Source organism: Myotis nattereri (assembly GCF_964212035.1).
Source record: "Myotis nattereri genome assembly, chromosome: X".
NCBI lineage: Eukaryota > Metazoa > Chordata > Mammalia > Chiroptera > Vespertilionidae > Myotis > Myotis nattereri.
Genome location: NC_138078.1, coordinates 109,083,390 through 109,105,785, shown reverse-complemented (window position 1 = coordinate 109,105,785; position 22,396 = coordinate 109,083,390). Strand labels below are relative to the sequence as shown.

General features: G+C 39.9%; 1 protein-coding gene across 1 annotated transcript in view; it reads right to left on the bottom strand.

Moving 5' to 3' along the window:
* DOCK11 (dedicator of cytokinesis 11) overlaps positions 1-22,396 on the bottom strand; it is a 192,502-nt gene that overhangs the window by 18,698 nt on the left and 151,408 nt on the right. The window contains exons 41-44 of the mRNA XM_081081274.1: positions 21,509-21,691; positions 18,225-18,338; positions 14,187-14,402; positions 14,040-14,097 (exon numbers count right to left, since the gene is read on the bottom strand). Of these exons, the coding sequence (XP_080937400.1) occupies positions 14,040-14,097; positions 14,187-14,402; positions 18,225-18,338; positions 21,509-21,691 (571 nt within the window). The remainder of the gene's footprint in view (positions 1-14,039; positions 14,098-14,186; positions 14,403-18,224; positions 18,339-21,508; positions 21,692-22,396) is intronic.

The window sequence follows — 22,396 nt, the reverse complement described above, 5'->3', positions numbered from 1 at the left end:
AGTAAATTTATATATGAAAGTGTTTTGTAAATAACAGCCTTAGAGTGATTGGTTACCCTTAAAAATAAACATGGATATTCTTTGTGAGGATCAAAGGCACAAGTACAATTTTCAGTTACAAATATTTTAATAACTTATTTTCATTTACTATACATTCTACCAGTCTTTTCCCCCAAAAGTGAGCTCAACTTATTTACAACTAAGTTTCATTCTCTGACTACATATCATTTTCATTGGCTAGTACAGTAAATGTTTCTCTAGTGAGATCTAAAAACTGTTACAAATAATTTCATCCTGTGTTCAACTATGGTCTCACCTAAACAAGGAGGGCATGTACTTTTCAGGTAATCACTGAAAGAGTTTCTGTAACCATCTGTAGCTCCTGACTTTACTGGAAATTTTTGGGGAAAAGTCAGTTGTTGTGGGAGGCCTAACCTAGGACTTGTAAGACAGTCAGAAAAATAAAACAGATGGCGCTCACTGGAGCAGCTCAGTAGTTGAGCATCTACCTATGAACCAGGAGCTCTTGGTTTGATTCCCAGTCAGGGCACATGCCCGGTTGCAGGCTTGATCCCCAGTGGGGGGCGTGTAGGAGGAAGCTCATTGATGATTCTCTCTCATCATTGATGTTTCTACCCCTGTTTCTCTCTTCCTTCCTCTCTCTGATATCAATAAAACATCCTATATAATAAAGAGCTAATATGCTAATTAGACTGAACAGCAGAACGACCATCTGGATGACAGTCCAGATGAAGCTGGGCTGCAAGGGGCTGTGAGGGCTAGCCGGGCCCAGGTGAAGCAGCTGGGGCCAAACCCCTTGCACGAATTTCGTGCATCAGTGCCCTTGCCACTCTAGATGATCCAGCCCTTGCTGACATGCTGGAATTGGCTCCCCAAACCTGAGAAGGAATGATTGCTTGCTATCAGACAGTTCAGGGCATCTCAGTCTACATGTTATTGCTCCCTGTTGGCCAAACACATCGGGCCTCTAGTATTTTAAGAAAATAAAATAAAACAGATGGAAAGTATGAAGCATTCTTGGAAAAACAGGACAGGACACAGAAGAACCAGAGACTTGGAGCTAGATAGACCCACTTCTGTCACTAACTGTGTGCTTTTAGACATGTTTCTCTCTCTAAAACTTGGTCTCATCATCTGTAAAACAGTGATAATTAACTTATGATAATTAAATGAAAGTAAAGTGTTTAGAACAGTACCTATCATATAAGAAGTATTCAAGCCTTAACCAGTTTGGCTCAATGGATAGAGCATCGGCCTGCAGACTGAAGGGTCCTGGGTTTGATTCCAGTCAAGGGCAGTACCGCAGTTGTAGACTCCTCCCCCAACAGGGCCCTGGTCAGGGTACATGCAGGAGGAGGCAACCAATCGATTTGTTTCTCTCACGAAAATGAATCTGTCTTTCCCTCTCTCTTCCACTCTCTCTAAAAATCAATGGAAAAATATCCTCGGGTGAAGATTAAAAAAAGAAGTAGTATTCAATGAATTGTTATTACCAAACAAAGCTGCCAAAAATATACTAGCTTCTCCAAAACAGAATAAAATAATTGCTGCCAGCTGGTATACTAAATGACTCTGCAGCTGGATCCCTGGGAAGTAGGAAGTGAGTTCAAGCTGAGAACAGGTGCTACAGGATCGTGGACCAAATTGTCACTGTCAGGCAGGAGTTTAGGTACAGAAGACTACATGGTTGCCCTACAGATTCTGGACAGAGGAAGATGTCCAATAACTCCTGTTGTTGCTACGTTTACCCTTATCTAAGTGGGTAATTTTAGAGTTAAGGAAAATTCAGCCTCCTTATGACAGAATCTGCTAGTCAGTTAAAAGTGGCTGGTCACAAAGGGAACAAACACCTATTGCAATCTATTCTACAATCTAGAATCAATTGCAATCTAGAAAAAAACTATTCTAAAATTTCTCTAATAGTGATGCTTAGAAATAATGACTACTCACAGCTAAATATCTGGTAAGCATCCCAGGTGAGAAGTTGGAGAAGGAAGAAGGAAGGTTTAAGAAAGCCAAACCACATACTGCGATTTCTCAGAATTCTTGTGGGAAAAGATCATGTTACAGGACTTAGAGTTTGCCAACTCTTCTTGTCTAAATGAAAGCTAACAAGACACACGTGTACCTTCTGATATTATGCTTGATACAACATGGGTTATCAAGTAAGAACCACACTGTTATTAGAGATATGGAATTCTGGTGAGGGAATATGGAGTTGCTTTAAAGTACTTTGTCAAGAATGGAGAAACACATAGGGGGTGGTCAGTGGATTTCTGTTAAGGCAGAAGGCGTGTCAGAAATAATGAAATTTACTGGGCTTTAGAACTGTTTCTGTTCAAGCACATTAGCTAATAAAAACCACTGAAGAAAGAGCATGACACACTTCTTTTGAAAGTATGACACTTCATTTCCGAAGATAAGCATGTCTAAAATGGTCTGTTACGGACTTCTCTTCAAAGTACTGACCACAGCAAGATACGGAACCCATACCAGAATGTAAATCAATTCATTTCCTTCTTCGACAGAGTCTTTCCATGAAAAGAAAAGCAAGAGTCAGCTGAACTAAACATTGTACTCAGTGACACAGTTGATTTACATTCAGGACAACATTCCTCCCGATCATGGACCAGTAACAAACAGGCCTCAGACTGGCAGCTGGTCTCCAGGGCACTCAGAGTAGTCTTGCAGTAAAACATCTCAAATTTAGGAGAAAACCTTCCATTTTATCATCTCTATGAAATTAAGAGCTAGGCAGTAAGGAAGAGGGCCCTAAAACTTGAGTGAAACCACTCCCGTGGAGGGTTGGGCAGTGGGAGAAGGGGCAGCAGCCAGGCAGCCCAGGTTCCAGAAGGTTGTCAGCACTCGCCTGCCCCCGCAGCCATAAGGCCAAGAAAAAGGTCAGTTCCACCAAGGGGACAGTGAAGGAGCCTAAGAGGAGATGGGCAAGCTTGTCAGCTAAATCTGCTCCTGCAAAGTGGAAACAAAAAAAGTAAAAACAAAAGGGGGAGGGGAGCAAAGGGAAAACAGGCCAAAGTGGCTAACCAGGAACCTAAAGATCTGCATAAAGTGGAGAAACTAAAAATGAGGGGAGTCCAGACTTGGATGTAGCAGAAGAGAAAGAAGCCAGGTCTGATTAATATCATGTACCATGTCTCATCAGTGGTCCCTGCCTCCCTTGTATAATCCAGAGGAATATTTATATCAACTATTTTGGAAATGCAATGTTTGTAGTAGCTCTAGAAACATTTTTAAGAAGGAGGGAATTCCACTTCATCCCATTTTTTGTCTAAATTTAGCTTCTTATGCTGGTTGGGTATTTTTTTTTTTTGCGGGGGGGGGGGGGGGGGACAACCAGAAAATAGTGGGATATTGAATATTGGGAGAGGATTTGATTATCTTGGGTGTCAGCTTAATATTCCATAGATGGGGTAGTTTTTATATCCTACAATACAAAAGCATCCTAAATGGCAATATGGAATTAATCATGCATTTAATATGTCTTGAACATATTAAATTACTTCTATTCTCATGTTTTTGGTAGAATTATTTCCTAAAGAAAACCACTCCTTGATCTTGGCCTCTCCCTTTCAGGATTTTGTGCATCTGCAACATCTTTGGTATAGTAGTTCCAGTTTTCCTAGTAACTTTGTTAATGTGCTGTGAAAGATTGAAGATTTGATTATCTAGAGCAGTGGTCGGCAAACTCATTAGTCAACAGAGCCAATTATCAACAGTATGATTGAAATTTCTTTTGAGAGCCAAATTTTTTAAACTTAAACTATATAGGTAGGTACATTGTTATTAACTTAATTAGGGCACTCCCAAGGCTTAGGAAGAGCCACACTCAAGGGGCCAAAGAGCCGCATGTGGCTCGCGAGCCGCAGTTCCACGGATCTAGAGCATCTGATATTAAATTGTGAACTAGTGGGACTTAGATGTAAAAGCGTATCAACATTTGAAGATATTGGTACTTGATACTCTATTAAGGAAAATTAGCTAACTGCACATTTTATGCCAAAAAGTCACCGAAATAACTGTTTAGGAAAGAATCACAACTACATGACTTTTTAGATTTTGGGTACAAAAGTTAAGAATTGTGTACAAACTGAAATGTCTGTGTACTTAACCTCAAAACAACTGATAAAATCTCAATTATGAAAGAAAAATCTTGAGTGAAGAGATACAGAATGTAGTCTTTACCAAGAAAAAGGGTCAATCCCTGAAGGCCTTAGGCTGCTAGTCCATGGCTGAGGAAATAATTCCTGTCTGCTCTGAGGAGATTATTACTTTAAGTGATTCCAAAATCTGGGGTTTTTCATCATTTCCTTCTTCAATGATGTATATAATGCTGTGATTTGGGGGAGGACAAAATGCCCGAGATCAGATAAGGCTAAAGCATCTAGGGAGAGTGCCTTTTAGAAGAAGGGTAATTAGGTGTCTTCTAGAAACAGCTCAACATCTACTTTTGAAGGTTGTGTCTACATCACCTGGTATAACGACTTCTAGTGTGATTTTCAACTTCAGAGTCCACTATTTTTGCTTATGTGGTTCCTATGCCTGACGATATCTCTCTACCTAGAGGAGACTATTTCTCCTTTTTGCTTAACGTTATCAACACCCAAACAACTATCCAAGGATATGAGGGCCCTTTTGTTTGTTACCATCTTAAAAATACTTGGGGGAAAATTCTGATTCCCCTTAGTTCCAGAAAGATTTTCAGATGAAACAAGTGACTGATTCTAGAAGTGGCCAGTGTATATATCACAAGAGAAGGAGGCATGTATTAGAGGGCTCTCACAAAGCCCTACGTAGCATTAGATAAAGTGGTCTTGGAGAGACTATCGATTTTTCTGCTATGTGACCTAGATTCCTGACCTTGCCCTTCATAAACAGCTGTAGTTTCTGTATTCCTGGCTGCAATCCTAAGGAAAACAACATGCAAACTGTCCAACCCTTGATAAAATAAGACTGCTAGTCAGAAGAAGGGTAAGACATAAAAGTCCTGAAGGGAGGGCCAAAAAAGAAAAAAGAAAATCTGTGATTGGCAAGGCACTGGGGAATAAAAAGCTTTATAGAACCTAAACTACTAGATCCTGAGTACAAAACTTGGGAAAGGGATCAACATTACCCTATAAGGAATGAAAATAACAGACTCTCTGGGAAAGAAAATTCCTTTTCCAGGGTTGATGGGGGAGCCCTACAGGCCTAAAGCTTTGCTGAACCTTGGGTGCTATGTGGTGGTGGAAGAATGCAGAAAATTGACTCTGGAATTCCCTGGGAGAAAACAGTTGTGCCCTCACTCAGCAAGAGATACATAAAGTCTGACCTCCAGAGAATGAGATCTAGAACATTTTGAGGTTCTCAGACAAAACAGAAGTAAAGACATTTAGATCTGTAATTTTATATTTTTGGGGATGGGAATAACACCCAGTATCACCACCTCAAGGTAACTTTGGTAAAAGGAAGAGAATGATAATCCTTAAGGTCTGTCTAGTAGAAAGAACTAAAGCTCTAGCTGTAGGAAAGAAGTTTGAGGCTAGGGGCGTGGCAGGGAGAACTGTACACTCCCCACCCCCTTTCCCTTTCAGTTCAGTGTCTAAAACAGCGGTTCTCAACCTGTGGGTCATGACCCCTTTGGGGGTCGAACGACCCTTTCACAGAGGTTGCCTAAGACCATTGGAAAACCCATATATAATTACATATTGTTTTTGTGATTAATCACTATGCTTTAACTATGTTCAATTTGTAACAATGAAAATACATCCTGCATATCAGATATTTACATTACGATTCATAACAGTAGCAAAATTACAGTTATGAAGTAGCAACGAAAATAATTTTATGGTTGGGGGTCACCACAACAGGAGGAACTGTATTAAAGGGTCGTGGCATTAGGAAGGTTGAGAACCACTGGTCTAAAACATGAGAAAAAGGATTTGTAGACACCCCTGGGGAGCAAGGGCTAAAGTCCTTGCTTGTTTAGGCAACCACCCAACAAGACAAACTATTTTTTTTTCTTAAAAACACTATACAGGAAAACTTGTCTCTAATGCGACAGCTGGTCAGTAGTATTTTCATTCCACCTTGATTTAAACCAGGGGTGGGCAAACTTTTTGACTCGAGGGCCACAATGGGTTCTTAAACTGGACCGGAGGGCCAGAACAAAAGCATGGATGGAGTGTTTGTGTGAACTAATATAAATTCAAAGTAAACATCATTACATAAAAGGGTACGGTCTTTTTTTTTTTTTAGTTTTATTCATTTCAAACTGGCCAGATCCGGCCCGCGGGCCGTAGTTTGCCCACGGCTGATTTAAACAATGCTTCATGCCCTAGCTGGTTTGGTTCAGTGGATAGGGCCTTGGCCTGCTGACTGAAGGGTCCCGGGTTCGATTCTGGTCAAGGGCACATGCCCGGCTGTGGGCTTAATGCCCAGTAGGAGAGTGCAGGAGGCAGGTGATCAACAATTGCTGTGGTTTTTTTGGATGTTAGCATGACGCAGCTTGCCTGAACACCAAACACTATGTATGACATGTTTCAACAAGTGTAAATAGTGCTTTTAACTAATGATTTAAATATTTATTTAATAATACCTTCAAAGTTCAGTAATTCTCTCTCATTATTGATGTTTTTATCTCTCTCTCCCTCTCCATTCCTCTCTGAAAGCAATAAAAATATATTAATTTTTTAAAAATAAACTGCTTCGTAATGACTTCAAGAGAAATGGCATAAGACTTTGAGAAAACACAAACTTTTTTGGCAATTAATATGCCAGAGATTTATGATACAGCTAACTCTCCTTCCCTTTTGTGTTAATTATCAAAGGACGCTTAATGATAGAAAATAAAGGGCTCCGGAATTACTCAATTATTTTTGTTAAATAAATTTGTCTTAAAAGTATAAATGAAACTTTTTTTTTTTAGTTTTGCATTCAAATATACTTTCATTTACTCTGTGAATATCCAGGTCTTGCCTAGATCATGGAGTTCTCTGACTGGATGACAGGTTAGATTCAGTTTTTAACTTGTTTTAAATTAGTAGTCTCCTTTAGCATAACTATCATAGTTTGATTAGATAATTAACAAAAGAAGGTGTTTTAAATCATATGAATGATTGAATCTAAGGGAAAAAAAGTCTGAGGATTTTCCCATTGCCACCATTTTAGAATAAGGTTTTCTAGTTCAAGCAAGTAGCATAGTCCAGATTTAAAAATAGACAGCACCTATAAATAAACATGTGAATTTTTCCTAAATTTAACATTATTTTTGTTTAAAATGAAAAACATCACCTTTTCCTACTCAGAAAGGGCTCTTTGATTTCTATGAAGTATAACTTCTAAAAAAACTTTGAAGGTATTATGAAATAAATATTTAAATCATTAGTTCAAAGCACTATTTATACTTGTTGAAACATGTCATACATAGTGTTTGGTGTTCAGGCAAGCTGCGTCATGCTAACATCCAAAAAAACCACAGCAATATATATCTATAATAATAAAAGCATAATATGCTAATTAGACCAAAAGTCCTTCCAGACAACCTTCTGGATGAAGCCAAGGCTGCGAGGGAAGCCGGTGCTGGCAACTGGGGGAAGGAAGGCCTATTCTGCATGAATTTCATGCATCAGGCCTCTAGTATTCTGTATTAGTTGCTATTTTATCTCCTACTAGAGGCCCAGTGCACGAAATTTGTGCACTGGGGGGGGGGGGGAGAGTGGGGTAGTCCCTCAGTCCAGCCTGCTCCCTCTTGAAGTTGGGGACGCCTCAGGGGATGTCCACCTGCCGGCTTAGGCCTGATCCTCCCCCCGCCCCCACAGATTGGGCCTAATCCAGCAATTAGACATCCCTCTTGCAGTCCAGTGCTCTTGCAGTCCAGAACCCCTTGCTCCTTACTGCCCACCTGCAGTAGAGGTGGGAGAGGCTCCCGCCACCACTGCTGCGCTCACCAACTGTGAGCCTGACTTCTGGCTGAGTGGCACTCCCCCCGTGGGAGTGTACTGACCACCAGAGGGCAGCTCCTGCATTGAGCATCTGCCCCTTGGTGGTCAGTGAGCATTATAGCGATCAGTCATTCCACCAGTCGTTCTGCTGTTCGGTTGATTTGCATATTAAGGTTTTATTATATAGGATAGTTATATTTCTAAAGCTTAAGGATTGAGAATGGAAATAAAAAATTCTTGAGTTTTGATTCATTTTGGGGTCTTTGCATTTGTGAAAAATAATTCTAGGAAAATAGCCTATACAATAAAGAGGTGATATGCAAATTGACCATCAAACCCTCACACAAGATGGCTTCCCCATGTGGTCACAAGATGGCCGGCAGGGGAGGGCAGTTGTGGGCGATCAGGCCAGCAGGGGAGGGCAGTTAGGGGTGAACCCCTGCAGGGGAGGGCAGTTGGGGGCAACCAGGCTGGCAGGGGAGGGCATTTGGGGTGAATGGGCCGGCAGGGGAGCAGTTAGGCATTGATCAGGTTGGCAGGAGAGTTGTTAGAGGGTGACCAGGCTGGCAGGCAGAAGCAGTTAGGGGCAATCAGGCAGGCAGGCAGGCAGGCAGGCAGGTAGGCAAGCGGTTGGGAGCCAGCAGTCCTGGATTGTGAGAGGGATGTCCGACTGCTGGTTTAGGCCCGATCCCATCCCACCGGCAGTCGGTCATCCCCTGAGGGGTCCCAGATCGGAGAGGGGCACCCCCCTCCCCCAGTGCACGAATTTCATGCACCAGGCCTCTAGTTTAATATATTTAACTATTTCAATATCTAAAGAATATAGTTTTACACTTAGCAGACAAAAACTCTTATCTCACATGTTGACTAATTTAAAAGCTGAGATAATATAAACCTAATTTCTCTGAAAGATACACTTAAAATTTATTCAGTACTGTGTTTAGGGTTCTCATATCTGTTAGTTTATTTGGAATTGCAGTGTTCAAGTTCAATATTTATTTTTACTGTAATTTCACATGTGCACCAAAAGGAGAAAACTAGAGTATACCAATTGCAAGCAAATGCATTGTTCAAAAAAATTTCAGTATCAAAGCCCTAGACAATTTGGCTCAGTGGATAGAGCATCTGCCTGCAGACCGAAGGGTCCTGGGTTCAATTTCGGTCAAGGGCACGTACCTTGGTTGCAGCTTCCTCCTCAGCCCAGGCCCTGGTTCGGGCTCATGTAGGAGGCAACCAGTCAATGTGTTTCTCTCATGTCGATATTTCTCTCTGTCTTTCCCTCTCTTCCACTCTCTCTAAAAATCAATGGAAAAAAAATCCTCAGGTGAGGAATGAAAAAATTTCAGTATCAAACAGAAAGTGTTAACTTAAAATATAAGTAAAATGAATCTACATTTTTAAAAAAATATATTTTATTGATTTTTTACAGAGAGGAAGGGAGAGAGATAGAGAGTTAGAAACATCGATGAGAGAGAAACATCGATCAGCTGCCTCCTGCACATCTCCTACTGGGGATATGCCCGCAACCCAGGCACATGCCCTTGACCGGAATCGAACCTGGGACCTTTCAGTCTGCAGGCCGACGCTCTATCCACTGAGCCAAACCGGTTTCGGCATGAATCTACATTTTAATCATGATACTAAGTTTGGGAAGACTCTTTTTAGAAAAAATTTCTCCACATGAGTGGTATTAATAGAGGCAATCAGACTCTGAGCCTTAGATGTAAAATGAAAGATACATAGTTACTGGTAGAAATTCTGTAATTAAAAAACAAAACAAAACATGGCTGTATTTTTCATAGCCAAAACCAGAGTGATATCACACCCACAATATGGTTTCATTTTGATCTAAGATTACTCATTCAACTGCCTTAAAAGAAGTAGCTTGGCCATTATGATAGATAGTGAGAGATTTCTTTGCAATGTCCATTGCCAATTATTTTTTTGATATATAACACTGTATAAATTTAAAGTACATGTGTTGATTTGACACACACACACACACACTGAAAATTAACACAATAACGCTAATCAGCACACATAATTACCATTTTTGGGGCGGGGGAACATTTAAGATCTACTCTCTTAGCAACTTTCAAGTATATTTTGTTAATTATAATCATTATGCTATATTAAATCTCCAGAACTTATTCATCTTGTAAGTAGCAAGTCTGTACCCTTTGAACAACATCAATAAAAGCCAAACTTATATAAAAACCATTGTACTCTGTTTTTATGCAAGTTTAGCTTTTTTAGATTCCACATATAAGTGAGATCATATAGTTCTTGTCTTTTGCTGTCTGACTTAATATAATGCCCTTGGGAGTCCATCTTTGTTGTCACAAATGACAGGATTTCTTTTTTTTTTCATGGCTCAATAATATTCTGTTGTATATTCTGTTGCCACATCTTTATCCATTCACACAGATCCTTTTCACATGTTTCCATATTACTAATTAGCATCCTTCTATTTCAGCTTGAAGAACTTTCTTTGGCATTTCCTGTAAGGCAGGTCTAGTGGTGATGAATTCCTTCAGCTTTTGTTTGCCTAAGGAAAGTATTTGTCCTTCAATTCTGGACAGCTTTGCTAGATAGAATATTCTTGGTTGGCAGTTTTTCTTCTTTTAGCACTTTACATACCACCCCACTCCTAGCTAAGGTTTCTGCTGAAAAATCCACTGATAGCCTTATGGGGGTTCCCTTTTAAGTTCTGTGGATGAAAAGCGGGCCACATAGTAAACCTGAAAAGCTCAGGGGAGGTCTGTGTGGCGGCCTTACAAACTCAGAGACCTCAAGTAACCACAAAAGATGGTCTGAAATTAAAACTTTTTAAACTAAAAGCAGTTTATGGCAGGTAATCATGTCCCAGGCTAGAATCTTCCTTGAAAAAAGTCAATCTTGACCTTAACTGAACCTGAGCCTGTCTACTGTCTTTTACATCTGTGATAACAGGCCTTTGGAATGCCAAGGTAACTTTCCATTTTCTGGACATCTCCAGACATACCACTACCAGAGCAGAGACCATAAATCCCCTCATTATTATTGTTATCATGTTAATTTTTGACTGTTATCTATCCTGTAACCAACTAGGCAAAATATGTCTGTCATTTTACTTTTTATCCAAGCCCAGAGGTCCCCCCACACCACTGCTTTGCTTTCTCCAGCCTCCCTAATCTGTCACTAATGGATTTCACTTCCTCCTCCTCCTCTTTTGATTGTAATGTATAATAAGGTACAAAACTGTCATTTTTGGGGAGCATTTTCCCAATCCACTGAGGTTTGGCTTCCTAGCAATTGTCATCTGTTTGACTAAAAAAACTCATACAAATTTTTACAGGCTTGGGTGTTTCTTTTTTAAAAATATATTTTATTGATTTTTTTATATAAAGGGAGAGGGGTACAGTGTTAGAAACACTGATTAGCTGCCTCCTGCACACACCCCCTACTGGGGATGTGCCCGCAACCAAGGTACATGCCCTTGACCGGAATCAAACCTGGGACCGCAGGCCGATGCTCTATCTACTGAGCCAAACCAGTTAGCAGTGGTCAGCAAACTGCAGCTCGCGAGCCACATGCAGCTCTTTGGCCCCTTGAGTGTGGCTCTTCCACAAAATACCGACTTCTGTGCATGGGCCACGAAGTTTCAATCGCACTGTACGTGCGCACCCGCATGTGGTATTTTGTGGAAGAGCCACACTCAAGGGGCCAAAGAGCCGCATGTGGCTCACAAGCCGCGGTTTGCCAACCACTGGAAGGCTTGGGTGTTTCTTATGTTGACACTTTCTTCATTCTTTTTTCTCCTCTGACTGGATAATTTGAAAGGTCCTCCCCTTTAATTCACAGATTATTTCTTCTGTTTGATCCTGCTGGTAATACTCTCTATTTCATTTTTCACTTCATTGTATTCTTCAGCTCAAGAGTTTGTTTGGTTCTTTTTAATGATTTCTATCTCTTTGTTTAACCTCATTTTGTTCATGTATTTTTTTCCTGATTTCATTGAATTTTCTTTCTATTTTATTGTAACTCAATGCACTTCCTTAAACAGCTATTTTGAATTCTTTATTAGGTAAATTACAGCTCTCCAAGTGTTTGAGTTTGATTACTGGAAGGTTATTGGTAATGTCATGTTTCCTTCATTTTTTCCCCTTTATTAAGTTATGACAAATGTGTCCTTATCCCCTCATTGCCCCCCCACTCCCCAAATCCTGCCCTCACCCTCACCTCCTGTTGTCTGCGTCCATTGCTTATGCTTATATGCATGCATACAAGTCCTCTGGTTGATCTCTCCCCCTTACCCCCATCCTCCCTTACCTTCCCTCTGAGGTTTGAGCATCTGATCAATGCTTCTCTGTCTCTGGATCTGTTTTTGTTCATCGGTTTATGTTGTTCATTACAATCCACAAATGAGTGAAATCATGTGATATTTATCTTTTCTGACTGGCTTATTTCATCTAGCATAATGCTCTCCAGCTCCAACCATGCTGTCTGGCATTGCTGTCTTCACATTTGAAATAGCAGTCACTTCCAACTGTCTTCACTGACTGACTTTGGGAGAGAAATGCTTTCCACCTGCCTTGCTAGGGATTCTGAGGGTTGCACAAATTTTTTTATGGATACATCTTCTCCATACTTCTTGTTCCCTCTTGTGGCAGAATTCGTAAGTTTGTATGCCTTCTCTCCATCATGCAACACACTGGGCCAGGTGCAAACAGCCTCCATTTTTGCTTTCCCAAGAGTGGTGATAAAGTTCAAGTTTGTGGTCTCTCCCTGGCCCACAGATTCTGGCCTACTTTTTGCTTGTGCTCACTAGCTATCTGCTAAAGCTTGCTCTTGCTGCCATCAGGAGTATGCATAAGAAGTTGGCTATAGAATAGGAGAGGTGTGGTTGAAGCACATGGAGCACTGGAGGGTGCTTATGGGCCACTTGGAGGGAACCAAAGGCTAAATGTCCCTAGCAGCTTGTCGGTGGGCTTCTTGAGCTAGTATATGAACCATGTCTCTTTAATGCCTTCTGAGAGTCCTATTTGCCACTTTTCCAACTTCTTCCTGCCCCCATCCCCAGTCCTGAAGCTCACAACTCAGCACTCTGGATGGGGCAAAAGAGCAATGGGCCTCTTTGGCAGCATCCTGTACAGCTGGGGAAGCCAGGTGTCCATTCTCATGCTCTCTCTTTCCCCGTGAAAGAAATCACAGACAAGATGTCTCTCTTGGCACTGAGCTGTGCCACCTTGGGGAAGGGGTGACATGAGTAAAGTAAAACTTTACCCTCTCCAATGCATTTAAACGTGTGTGTGTGTGTGTGTGTGTGTGTGTGTGTGTGTGTGTATACTCTAGTGGCATGCTGGAATTTCTCCACTGGACTCCTACATTTCCACCAAGGCTCTCTTGTCTATGGGTGATTACATAAGATAGTATTCTCCAGGGGCTCCTAGACTGGGAAGGGCTGGAGCCAGTGCATGAGCCATTGCAGGATCCACAACCAGGACTGAGATCTGTCTGCCTATTACCTAATGCAGAGGTTGGTAACATTCCTCCCAGGTTCCTTGGCATAAGGCACTAGGTCCCAGAGCTCCCACAAAGACAATTTTGTCTCTGGATGGATGCCAAATTGTTGTGGGGGGGAGGACAAACAAGGAATGTCTTATTTGGCCATGTTGATGATGTGCTGACTACCCTTTAATACCAAGGTACTGTTGCATTAAAGCGGCTGTGGAGATTAAATCTGTGGGCAGTTGTTGGTGAACTTGAGGCAGATGAGGGGAAAATACGTGGATGGTATTATCCAGAGCTTCTCATGAGCCTTACGAAGAATTTAATCTGTGGTAGACTTCCAGGGAGACAGTGTTGGAAAATAAACACTGAATATCAGGCTATTTAACTCTTAATGAAAGCAGAAGGCAAAATGAACAATCTAGTTTTGTTTTTTTAAAGAACAACTGCTGTTAAACACTGAATGAGGCTAAAGGTGAACATTTTTTCAGAGCTCAATTATATCACATTCACAGCTGCAAGCTACAAGGATAAAAACTATTGCACTAACTGAAATTCTCCCTATCTCTAATAACAGAAATATCTTACTTTTTCGATGAAGAAACTCTGCAACCAAAGCTGCTACATGGACATAACACATTGCTGCCTGAAAAAAGGATGACAAAGAAAGAGCTGTTAGAATGTGCTCCAGGGATTTGGCAAGGCTGTGTTTAAAACAAAGCCTTAAGTAGTTACCTCTGAAAAATCTCCATTTTTTACATGAATCTTGGCCATGCTATCAAGCCAGGTTTTCCTGAGCTCTGGGGTGCTTGCATAGGACTTGGCTAAGCTATACTGGAGATCAATTAGCATTTCAGGGTCTTTTTCATGCTCTTTCATTTGAGCAGTGGCCATAAGAACGGTACGAATTCTCTTGGTCAAATCTTTGACTTCTGTGGGAAAAGCAGTTGCCTAATTTAAAAACAAAAAACACATGTTCATTAATATTACTGATGTGCTCTAAACCTCAGCATTCAATCCTAGGAATAACATATGATTTTTTTTTAAAAAAAATTGATTTTAGATAAAGGAGAAGGGAGAGGGAGGGGGAGGGGAAGGAGAAGAGAGAGAGGGAGGGGGAGAGAGAAACATTGATGTGAGAGTGAAACATCGATCAATTGCCTCTTGCAGGCATCCTGACCAGGGATCAAACACACAACCTGGATATGTGCCTTGACTGGGAATTGAACCCACAACATTTTGGTGCACTTCAACCAACTGAACCATACCAGTCAGGGCAACATACATTTTTTTTAATCCTTGTTACAGTTCTGGGTATTTGGTTCTTGGCATGGGACATGTCTAAAAAACTTTAAATTAATTCTTTTCAAAATATCCAACTAGCTCAGGCTTCAAAGGCTCTAAACTTGATGGCAGTATATTCACAATACCTAAAAGCATGGACACTGGAGTCATGCTACCAAGCCTTGAACCCTAGCTCCTCCACTGAATTCTACAGCCATAAGAGTAATCTACAATCACTTTATTGTGTAGTTTTAATTACAACAGTAACTAAAAATTTTTTGTTGTCTTCTCCCTTATTTTATTTTTTTCATCATCATTTATCTCCTCTTCCACCTCCACCAATCCCCTCCCCCGCAATCATCACACTATTATCCACATCCATGAGTTCTCTTTTTTTCTTTTTTGTTCAACCCTCCACCACCAACCCTAACACCTCCACACACACCAGAGTTGTCTGCCTGCTCTCTATCTATGAGTCTGTCTCTATTTTGCTTGGTAGGACAATAACTAAAAATTGACAGTATACTTTGTATTAGGCAGTGGTCTAGGCATTCTTACAACAATCCTGTGAGCTAAGGACTATCATAACTCATTTACCAACATAAAACTGAGGCACAAAGCAGTTAAGTAGCTTGGTTAAAATATTATAGTCGGTAAGTGGTAGAGACAAGATTTACACCCAGGTAGTTTGGCTCCAGAGCTAGTGACCTTAGCCTACTCTTCCATACTGACAAGCATACCCATCCCATCCACCAACTACTACATGCATATACTAAGGGGAAAAAATACTACAAAGTGTCCACTTATACAAATTAGAGCTTATGAATCATAGAGAACTCTAAAGAGTTTAAAGAGATAATTAACCTCTCTCAAAGTGTTGTTTTGATCCCCCCCAAACCAGTAAGTTACAGTTTCCTCTTTATTATGGCCATTAAAATAGTCCTATCACTTTCTCTTAACCCCACTGAAGTAATCACAATTATCTGTATGATTAAAGATATAGGGGTTAGGGAGCTTTCCAGTGTGAATATAACCCAAAGTGGAGGAAATCGTTTTTAAAAGTGCCTTCTTTATCCCTTTAAAGTAATACTTATATACATAAAGTATCTTCTTATTCATTAAGAGAGATTCCATTTACTGGAGCAAGGCACTCCCTGTTCTAACAGGGTTTATTGGTAGTGAATGACCAATAAACTAAGTGACTGACTAATAAAACTAAGTCATTTAAGAAATGAGTCAATGCAAAAGATTTCCTATCAAGGAAAGCCAAAACACACCCCTATGACTGTGAAAAAGTTGGCTCTTCTAACTTTTATATAACATGGAATTAAGGATGGTAACAACTCTTAGAGTATGAGTAAAAGATCCTAAATGACAGAAGCCATTTCTGTGTTCCTATACTTATCTCCTGGGGAACCAGTAGAACTGGCTGGAAAGCAAACTTTCCCAGCCTGACAGTGTTTTGTTTTGTTGGTTTTTTTTCCCTTTTCTTCAGTCTAAGCAATGTTCCTGTGGGAATATTTTTTTTGCTACATAGATCTACATGTCCCAAACATCAAGGACACTATGACTGTGAGCTTTATTTTTTTTCAGATTTTAAACAATATTGTCCAATTATGTTGGAAGATGACCTTTCCCAAGAATGGAGATGATTCCTCTGGGAGGAAAATTTCTTTATTGGCAAAGGATTTCTCTTTCCTTGTACACATATAGTACTGAAGATCAGAACCTGCTTTCTGTGCAACAAATGAATTTTGACAATGGTATAGGTTTTAAGCAAATAGGTAAGAAAGAGGAATGGAGTTCAGGGTCTTTGGGAGTGCCAATAAGTATCTATGGCAAACCTGACAAACTAATTTGAAAGAATATATGCACCCTTATGCTCATAGCAGCATTATTTACAACAGCCAAGATTTGGAAGCAGCCCAAGTGGCCATCGGTAGATGAGTGGATAAAAAAGCTGTTGTACTTTTACATAATGGAATACCATTCAGTCATAAAAAAAGAAAGAAAGCTTACCTTTTGCAACAGCATGGATGATCCTGGAGAGTATTATGCTAAGTGAAATAAGCCAGTCAGACAAATACAAGTGCCATATGATTTCCTTTATATGTGAAATCTAATGAATAAAATAAACTAACACAGTAGAGACAGACTCATGGATACAGAGAACAGACTGACAGCTGTCAGAGGGGAGAGGTTTGGGGGCTGGGTGAGAAGGGTGAAGGGATTAAACAAAGAAAAAAAAGGAAAGACTCATGTACATAGACAACATTACAGTGACTGCCAGGGGGAAGGGGGCTGTGGGAGAGGTAGAAGATGGAAAATGGGAGATAAATGGTGATGAAAAGAGACTTGACTTGGGGTGATAAACACACAATACAATATACAGTTATGTTGTAGAATTATATACCTGAAACTTGTATAATTTTATTAACCAATGCCACCCCAATAAATTCAATTTAAAAAAGGAAAAAAATTATCTATGGCAAGCCACAGTTAACAGATGATTCTTAAAACTCATCAGATAATAAATCTCTTCTGTGCCGTTCCTCATCTGTTAACAATGGATCAGGCGGCTGTTAACTGCTCTAAGAAGTGAGATTTTGTGAAATTTCAAACTCAGTGCTTAATTAATCAATATGGGAAATAGTTAACAACTGTTAAGAAAGAAAGGATCCATTTATATTCAGAGCAAGTTTAGAAATCAAGCTCAGAAAAAAATTCCAATCCTACTAGCCATAACAACTGTGCATACACAGTATAGTCAATCATCCATTCATTCAACTAACATTGATTATTTGCTATGTACCAGGCAGTTTTCTAAGTGCTAGAGATACAGTGGTGTATAAGACAAAGCCTGGAATCATGAAGCTTACATTCTCTATACTCTATTTTTTTAAAATATATTTTTATTGATTTCAGAGAGGAAGGGAGAGGGAGAGAGAGATAGAAGCATCAATGATGAGAGAGAATCATTGATTGGCTGCCTCCTGCATGCCCCCTACTGGGGACTGAGCCTGCAACCTAGGCATGTGCCCTTGACCGGAACTGAACCCGGGACCCTTCAGCCCGCAGGTCAATGCTCTATCCAGTGAGCCAAACTGGCTAGGACTATACACTATTTTACTAAAGTCGTGAACCTGCCCTAGCCAGTTTGCTCAATGGTTAGAGCGTTGGCTCAACTGAAGGGTCACAGGTTCAATTCTGATCAAGGTCACATGCCTCTGTTGCAGGCTCAATCCTAGGCCCCAGTCGGGGCATAGGCAGAAGACAACCAATCTATGTGTCTCTCTCACATTGATGTTTCTCTCTATCTCTCCCTCTCCCTTCCACTCTCTCTGGAAATCAATGAAAAAAATATCCTCAGGTGACGATTAACAACAACAACAAAGTAAGTCACGGATGCAATAACAGTTTAACTCTAGGAGTGTAAACTTTTCTGACAGTGAAGGTGCTTCTAATTTATTACTTGAAGTGAGAACATACCTTCATAGGTCTGTCACTGTTAGCAAAATTATTGATAATGAATAAAGACTCCTGAAATCTTGATCCTCCGCTTAGTGCTACATCAGCTATCAGCTGACTTACAGCAATTATTATCTGTGGGAAAAAGCAAATATTGTTTTTCAATTGTCTTTTTAACAAATGCTATTTATTTTCATCATTGTATAAGCCCATAAGCATTCATATGAAATGTTCTTTTAAAGATTCTACAGTTCCACCATAATCTACTTTCTTCAGACATGAGAAATTTAAATTCTTTTATGGAAAATAGCAACTTCAAAGGCCCCAATTTCAAATATTATTGGGACTTTCCTTGGTTAGATGTGAAATTTTTTTCTAAGCTCATGGTACAGCTAGATCCAAAACTGTTTCATAATAGTGAACTGAAACTACGGTGGGTCAGGTCTCCATTTTGAACATGCTTGCTAGGTAGCAGCTATGGCAAAGTTGGGAATAAATGACATTTTCTTCTATGGTTTCTCATTCCTTTTCACTGGTCTATTTTAGTGTCCTGAACTTCCAATTCCAGCAACTCAGCTCCCTTCTTTGTTTCTTTTCTTTTGTTTCTTTTTTCTTTTTCCCCCCTTCTTTGTTTCTGACTAGCACCAACCTAGTTAAGACAGCCCTACATGTAATGCCTTTGATGGTGCTTTACAATCTCTCAGGATCCCTTTGAGGAATGCCTAAAGGATTCATGGTAAGGCGTTAATGGCTGGATGCTTTACCTCTGGTCTTGGGAAGCAGGAGCTATGATTGCAGGCTCTATCAAACTGCTTCAGATGCAAATCTTGACTTTATCAATTATTCCCTGTGGGGCTTTAGAAAATCTATTTAACCCTTCCATTCCTCACTTTCCTTAATTGTAATAAGGTTATGAAATGTTCTGAGGATTAAAGAGATCATAATCATAATACTAGGTAACTCCTTTTTGAGCACTTACTATGTGCCAAACATGGTTGCAAGTCTTCATACTTACTAATTCATTTACATTTGTATAATGGACTTGAGAGAAATAATGGTTTGACCCAGAAGAACATACCCTAATGGGGAATTTCAGGCATACTGGCACACTAATTGCAGAAATGTTTTGGGGAAAGATGGTATTCAAATGATACCTCATATAAAGGTGAATTATAAAGGCCCTTATTATATAACCCTGCCCCTAGTATCCAAAAGTAACTACTAGTATTTAGTAGATTTTTACAGAAAGAATACACTTCCATCGGATTTCCACGTTACTGATAACATTTCTAAAAACCTGGTAGGCTGTTTCCCCATTTATAACCCATTTCCAAAAAACAACTGCAATGGGACACACCATGGCAGTGAAGATATAAATATAACCAAAGGTTCCCCATACTACAAAGAGGTTTACTAAGCTAAGAAGTCCTAATTGTGTTTTAGTTCAAAGCAGTTCCATTAAATAAGCAGAAAAAATATGGAGATGTTGAATAACAACTACCATGTACTGAGTGTTTATTACATGCCAGTCATTGTGCCTGGCACTACACACACTTTATTTTTATCCCTCATGACAGCCCTGCAAGGTGAAATATATTTGGCCTCACTTTACAGATAAGGCAAATAGTTAAGATAGATTGATACACCTGGCTAGGGTCACATAGTAAGTAGCTGAGCTACAATTAAGCCCAGGTAGGTCTAATTCCAAAGTTCATTCTTTTCACTACACCTTGAGACTTCTCTCATGTTTCACTTACTGGTCATACTGAAAAGTGAAACACACAAACTGTATTATTACCTACTACAGAATATTTAATGAGTGTTTTGTTTGTTATTTAAGCATCTCATTTAATCCTCACAACAATTGTATGAGGCAGGCACAAATATTTACCACTATTTTACATATGAAGAAACTGAGGCACGGACACACTAAGGAAGTTTCTCAAGGTCATACAATGTGTGTTGGTCCTGGAACCTGAACTAGAGTCTAGCTCATAACACCTATGCTCTAGAATAGCACTTTCCAATAGAAATATGATGTGACCCATGCATGTAATTTTAAATTGTCTAGTAGCTGCATTAAAAAGTAAAAAGAGCCTGGCTGGTGTGGCTCAGCTGGTTGAGCGTCATTCCATGCACCAAAAGGTCGCAGGTTTGATTCCCCATCAGGGCACATGCCTGGGTTGTGGGCGCATCCCCAGTAGGGGGCATGCAGGAGGCAGACAATCCATGTATCTCTCTCATGGATGTTTTGATCTCTCCCTCCCTCTCCCTGTCTCTCTCTCTCTCTAAAAAAAATCAATTAAAAAAGTAAAAAGACACAGGTGAATTTAGTTTACTTAACCCAATATATCCAAAATACCATTTCGACATATTGTAAATATAAAACAATTGAGACATTTTACTCTTTTTGGTATTTAGTCTTCAAAAGCCAAATTTAGGGCACATATCAATTCAGACTAGTTACATTTCAAGTAAATGTACATTTCAAGTGCTAAATGGCCACATGTGGCTAACAGCTATTGTATTGGACTGGGTAGCTCTAGATCTTGATCTAGGGCAGTGGTTCCCAACCTTTTTCTGGCCACACCCCACCTAAGCATCTCTAAAATCCTGATGCCCCCCCCACGACATATAATTTTTATTATTCAAAAAGTGAATTCCTATTCACATGGAGGAAGCCTAAAAGGCCATTACCTTGGTCTAAACAAGCTGCCAAAGAACATGGCATCCATGAAAGAGAAAAATAAAAGAAGGAAAGGATAGTTGAAGTACTGAGGAAGAAATCACTAAGAAATTGTTAAAAAATATAAAGTGATATGAAAAATTAGCAGATAAAGTTTCAAAACATATAATAGAGAACTGAAATGTGTAAATATGTCACAATATATATTTCTATACTGGATATGAGGCCCCTAGAACCATAAGAAAAGCAAAAAATTCACTGTTAATAACTCATTCTCAAATTGCCCCCCTTAAAAATCAAATTGCTCCCCTGTGGAGTGGTGCCCCACACCGGCAACCACTGATCTAGAGCAGGGGTGGGCAAACTTTTTGACTCGAGGGCCACAATGGGTTCTTAAACTGGACCGGAGGGCCGGAACAAAAGCATGGATGGAGTGTTTGTGTGAACTAATATAAATTCAAAGTAAACATCATTACATAAAAGGGTACAGTCTTTTTTTATTTTTTTAGTTTTATTCATTTCAAACGGGCCGGATCCGGCCCACGGGCCGTAGTTTGCCCACGGCTGATCTAGAGGCTAAAGACTGAATTGAAGAAGAGGAGCTTTGATTTTCACTGACCTGCAGATGTGTTCTCAGAAAGGTCTTCCTTTTGGTATATTCAAAGTTGTTTCTCATCAGAAGATACAGAAGTGCAGATGCTTCATTCCTGGTTGAGCTAATCTTCGATGTGCAGCACTTTAAAACCTCATAGCAAAATGCAGCACACATGTTTACCCTTCCTTTGAAAAAGGCTGAGGGAAACTAAAAAACAAAACATAAATATCTGAAAACCCAATCATAAAAATCAATCAACTATCAAATGCCAACTATATTCCCACTTAAATCTATGCTAGGTGTCTTGAAGATACATTATGAACTTAAGATTAGGGCTCTGCTCTGGAAAACATGAACTAGTTAAACACACAAAGGCCAGCATGTGTCAATGACAAAACAACTCAAGTAAGTACACAAGTCACTACAAAAATGTGAGGTGCTAACAATAAATGGTACAGATTGAGAAGAGCTCATCATGATCTGGAAAAAAATGTTATGTAGGTTCTTGATAATATATATGCATTAAATTAATGAATGACTGAAATGATGAATGATTGATGGGTCTCGATCTGACCCTTAAAAATGGGAAGGATAATCTGCATTATTTGCTCTTCTGCTTTATACTTAAACAGTTCTTTAAGTTATAAACTCCCAAATGCTGAGAAAATTATACTGGGAATCTATTGAGCAAGTAAAGTTGACCTTTTAACAAAACGGGGTGTAGATGAAGTGTAGATGCACAAACATATATGTGTCCTTTACTCATGAACAGTGTTAATTAAGATAAATTTTGTGCCTGGCCAGTGTTGCTCAGGGGTTGAGTGTCAACACATGAACCAAGAGGTCCCCAGTCGGGCACATGCCAGGGTTGCAGGCTCCATCGCCAGTAGGTGGCGTGCAGGCGGCAGCTAA